The following is a 4941-nucleotide window of genomic DNA, read 5'->3' as shown; positions in this document are numbered from 1 at the left end:
AGGAGCCTGCAGGCAGGTACACCTGCGCCTTGGTTGCATCATCTGGAACAGGCCCCACATTGATGCCCAGAAGAGTCAGTAAAACACAGAATTGGTGACATTCTGGATCCGCAGGCTGATTGTCCTGAAAAGAAGAGAGGCTGAGAAGCAGAGCTGCCCTGGACACTCGAGTTTCCAGGCTCCGCGCCAGGAGCCTGTCCCCCCCTCACCCCCCAAGAGACGGCGGCTTCACCTCTTCACAGAGGAGCCACTTTGGCATCAGCACCCGGATGCCAGCCCAGCCAGCAAATGGAGCCAGGAAGAGGGAGGAGCTGGCCTGGTCACCTCTGTGGACGGACAGCCTCATCAAACCAAGCAAGACCCGTTTATGGGAGGCCAGCCCCAACCAAGAGTGCCTGGAGACCGAGGCTCCTGCAGGAACAGCTGAGCTGAGACGCACTCTCTTGGCTTTGTACCCACTGGTCACTGTCTGACTGGAACTGCTCCGCTCACTTCCTCAGAGCCTTCCCCCACCTGTGTCTCCGTCCAGCTCCCCACAGTGCGCCCAGGAGGAGCCAGCATGACCCCTCTCTGCTCCTGGGTAAAAAGCTTCCTCAATGGAAGGGGCTGGAAGGCAGCTCTCGTCTTCCTTTAGGACTCCCGGGTCTGCTGGCCCCCGGTGCATCCACCCACCGGGAGAGCTGCACAGAAGCGGTGTCCAGGCTCTGGCCACAGGTGCCAAGGGCCGTGCAGTGTGAGCTCCTCCGGCGAGGCCGGGTGGACGACAGAGCTGAGATCTCTGACTGCTTCCCAGCCCAGCCGTCCTCGTCTTGCCCAGCGCACAGGGTTGCCACTGGGGAATGTCCCTCAGGTCATGAGAGGGCACATACCTGGAACTCACACTCCAGCCCAAGCTGAACTTCTCACCCTTGCTGCCCTCAAGTACTCAGGTGGCAGGGTGCTCGCTTGGGCAGCCTGGGGCCCCTAGAGCTGTGGGGCTCTGAGTGACGCGGGCTGTGTCCCCCCTGCAGTAGCAGTGGACGTCAACTCAGCGAGGTGTTCATCCAGCTGCCCTCGAGGAAGGAGCTGCCCGAGTACTACGAGCTCATTCGCAAGCCCGTGGACTTCAAGAAGATCAAGGTACTGCTAGGGCCAGTGAGCCCAGCACGCCCCGCCCCTGATTGGTTCTCCTTGACCTTGAGGGTGGGAACAGGCAGGCCATGCAGGTCCTCACATCAGGCTGCTCCCTTCCCCTCCCCTCCCTTGCAGGAGCGCATCCGCAACCACAAGTACCGCAGCCTCAACGACCTGGAGAAGGATGTCATGCTGCTGTGTCAGAACGCGCAGACCTTCAACCTGGAGGGCTCGCTGGTGAGCAGGACTGGGTCCACTCTCATCTTCCTCCTCGCCCGCCTGCCCCTCCGGGGCTGCAAACCAACATGTCCCATTCTCTTTGGAACTCTCAGACTCACTGCCATGGAGTCGTTTCCCACTCGATAGCGACCCGAGTGGCCGGTGGGTTGGGAACTGCTGACCTTGGGCTTGGCAGACCTGACCTAAGTGTGAGCACTATACCAACACGGCTCCGAGCCCTTCGTGGGGTGTGGGTTCAAATAAATGCCCAGCCACTTGCCCCGTGTACTGATTGTGGAAGTGATTGGGCTCTCACTGAGAAGCAGTCCAAAGGAAAGACAAGGTAGACAAACCAAGCTCATTCAGCTCCTGGCACCAGCAGGCAGACCCTCCCAGAAGGCAGCCCCAGGCTCGCCCCGTGACTCCCATGAAGCCCCTCCACACCCTTCGTTCACCAGAACAGGTCGGGTGGCCTGCCTGACCAGGGCTCACCTACTCTCGGGGACTACAGACCCTCACAGAGCCTGTGCAAGCTGGGGTTCCCTGTGATTCTGCTACTTTCAGCCCTGAACCCTGTTTCTGGGAGCGTTTCATGAACCAGATGCTCTTAGGGAAAGACCCCAGGGCGGAAGCCCACCCCCCGCACCCCCAGGCTGTCCTGGCCACACAGCACTGTCAGGGTGGGGGCGCGGGAAGCGGGCACTGGAGCCCCCGGTCTCGCCCCCAGATCTACGAGGACTCCATCGTCCTGCAGTCGGTCTTCACCAGCGTGCGGCAGAAGATCGAGAAGGAGGACGACAGCGAGGGCGAGGAGAGCGAGGAGGAGGAGGAGGGCGAGGAGGAAGGCTCAGAGTCCGAGTGTGAGTCCTGTCGTGTGGGCGGGCACCGGGCAGCTGTCTGCAGTGTGGTCGGATCTCGGGGTTCTGACTCAGAGGTGCTGGGCTCTTCAGAACTCCTGTCTTCTCCCTCTCGCCTCCCCACCACAGCCCGCTCCGTCAAGGTGAAAATCAAGCTCGGCCGCAAGGAGAAGGCCCAGGACCGCCTAAAGGGGAGCCGGCGGCGGCCGAGCCGGGGGTCCCGGGCCAAGCCGGTTGTGAGCGATGACGACAGTGAGGAGGAGCAGGAGGAGGTGAGGGCCAGGCCCTGCTGGGGGGAGACCCAAGGGGCCGATGGGGTGGGCCGCACCCCAGCTGCAGGGCTCAGGCCTGCGGCCACACTGAGGTCACTGGCCGTCAGTCTCCACGGACAGGCACTCCAGCACCGTGCTCTGGAGACGGTGACCGAGCCGTCGCATAGCTTGCCCCGTCACACAGCAGCTCCTGGCAGTGCTACACGCAGGCCAGGTCTGTGGGACTCCGGCTGGCCCTCTGAATGCCAGCCAGCGGCTGGGCCTGTACTCAGCGCCCCGGAGGCAGGCCTGCCTAGGACCCCAGGGACTTCCTGGTTTCCGTTGCAACTGGGGGAGGGTTTCCGTGTGGTCCAGTGGGTTATAAACAAAAGCCCCACAACCCTTGTTGCCAAACCAGGAAGCAGACACAGGAGTGAGAGGCAGGTCCTGGTGCCACACTGGCAGCCCTGGTGTGCAGCACCCGCAGAAGCTCGAGGCCAGGTGGGCATTTTGAGGCCCAGGGGGCAGATTCAAAGCTGCTGGGACTCAGCATGAGGCTCTTCGCTAACGCTGGCCCTGCCCCAGCCTCCAATGCTGCTTCTGCACAGCAGAGCAGGGTGGCTGTGTTGGTGACACGGCATTGCTGCTGGCTCGCCCCACCACCGTGCAGGACACCTGCTGGCAGAAGTCCTTGCTGGTCTCATCGTGCAGCTAGCCCTTGGTGGCCACAAGCAGTCAGATGTCTCATGAGACCATCCAGCAGGTTCTCTTCAATGTTGTCCCTTCACCACCCCCACCTGTGTCCCCACCTTCCTGAAGTTTATTCCTGGGAGAGCCAGGACCCCACATAGCATGGCCTTATTCCCAGGGGTCGAGCTCCCCACTCGGTGTGGGTGGCACGCTTTCTTTCCTGCCGCTCTGTGTTCCAGGGGAGCCTGCTCCCTCCCCGAGAGAGGGCCCTGCCCGCAGGTTCCAGGTTCCAGGTTCTGGACCTCACTGAAAGGCCTTTGAAACTCGAATCCCCATGTTTCCTGCCAACATCTTGAAGCCCCTTGTATTCGCAGGCCTGAAAGGTCTAGTCGTGCCTGTTTTCCCTGTGACTTGGGGTCATGAACTCAAATGTCTTAAGGCAGGTCACATGGTTTTTTTTTGTTTCTGTTTTAAAAGTCCCTTGGAATAAATTTAGCAAATATGCTTTGGGTCTGAAGGACAGTCCATCCTGCCCCTCCTGGATCCGGGGGTGGGGTGGGGTGTCTTGTGGCCCCTGAGGAGCAACCGTCTTCTGTAGTCAGGAGTGACCAGCAGGCCGGGACTGGGGCCAGGTTCAGAGCTCCAGGAAAGAGGCAGCAGAGGGACGGAGCCAGAAGGGCTCCTTCCACCCAGGTCCCTCAAGAGAACCGGTGGGCTCAGAGCTGTGGTGGCTGGACCCAAAGCCAGATCCCCCTTTCTTGCCGTCAGCTTGCACGTGGCTAAGAGGCTTGGGTCGGAGTGGGTTGGCCTTGATTCCACCATGTGTGTCATTACACACACGTACGTTTAAATTGCAGTCAGAGGGCCCCGAGGGAGGCTGGGGGTGTGGGGATGTGCACGCCCACTCAGCGCTGTCGCTTGTCCCTCTGCAGGACCGCTCAGGAAGTGGCAGCGAGGAAGACTGAGTGCCGACATCCGCCGCCGTCTCGAGCCCCTGGCGTGGTGCCGAGGCGGGGTAGCCCTTAGCAGTACCTGGTAGCAGCAGACGTAGTTTCAGGCGCGGGTAAGAAGATGCTGGCTGTGTGCCTGACGGATCCGGCACCAGCAGCCTTGTTGCAGCAGTGACTGCTTTAAACGAAGACGAAACCCGGCACCCTGGCCGGGGAGCACGCGGCGCCGTTCCCCTTTCCTCCCTGGCAGTGCCGTTGCCGCCGCCGCCGCCGCAGTTGGAATCACTGTAGTGTCAGCCGTGGATGCATGTGTGTAGCCGTCCACTCCTCGTACTGTACTCGCCGGACAGGGCAGACGCCGGGCGAGCAGGCCCGGCGGCCTGTGTCAGTGTCACTGGATGTCCAACAGTAATAAATTAAACCGACGACAGACTCACAGCGCGCCTCTGTGGACTCCTTCCTGGGCAGGGCAGGGGGGGGCCTACGTTACCCTGCCTATGCGCCCTTCTCGTCCAGCCAGGCTGTGCCCTGTGAACAGACTGCCCAGCCCGGTCCCCAGGGGTCAGTGATGACCCTCTTGACCCACTGAAGGGTTCCAAATTTTTTTTAGCTTACAAGAAAGAACTTTATCATTGTTAGCTATCGAGTTAGACCATGAACTTTTAATTCTGTTTTTTCCAGAAACATTTGGAAGCCCCTTATATTTACAGGGCCTAAAATTCTGGTCGTGGCTGTTCTGGTTTTTCTTGGTTTTGTTTTAACCTGTTACCTGGTGTCATGCACTCCAGTGTCTCAAGGCAAGGGTGACTCCACGGCGTGGTCCGGGAGGGCGCACTCGTCCTGAGCGTCCTTCGTTTCTGT

General features: G+C 60.6%; 1 protein-coding gene across 1 annotated transcript in view; it reads left to right on the top strand.

Annotated features, from left to right (window-relative positions):
* Positions 1–4518, top strand: part of SMARCA4 (SWI/SNF related, matrix associated, actin dependent regulator of chromatin, subfamily a, member 4) — a 74681-nt gene extending 70163 nt beyond the window's left edge. The window contains exons 30-34 of the mRNA XM_045290289.1: positions 1011–1119; positions 1249–1350; positions 2060–2192; positions 2319–2461; positions 4063–4518. Coding sequence (XP_045146224.1) covers positions 1011–1119; positions 1249–1350; positions 2060–2192; positions 2319–2461; positions 4063–4095 — 520 coding nt within the window. The 3' untranslated portion in view covers positions 4096–4518. The remainder of the gene's footprint in view (positions 1–1010; positions 1120–1248; positions 1351–2059; positions 2193–2318; positions 2462–4062) is intronic.
* The last annotated feature ends 423 nt before the right edge of the window (positions 4519–4941 follow it).

The sequence above is a fragment of the Echinops telfairi genome, unplaced genomic scaffold (assembly GCF_000313985.2).
Source record: "Echinops telfairi isolate 266 unplaced genomic scaffold, ASM31398v2 ScPeMD7_36;HRSCAF=134, whole genome shotgun sequence".
NCBI classification, from domain to species: Eukaryota; Metazoa; Chordata; class Mammalia; order Afrosoricida; family Tenrecidae; genus Echinops; species Echinops telfairi.
Note: the sequence above shows the minus strand (reverse complement) of the source record. Positions and strands in the feature narration are given on the sequence as shown.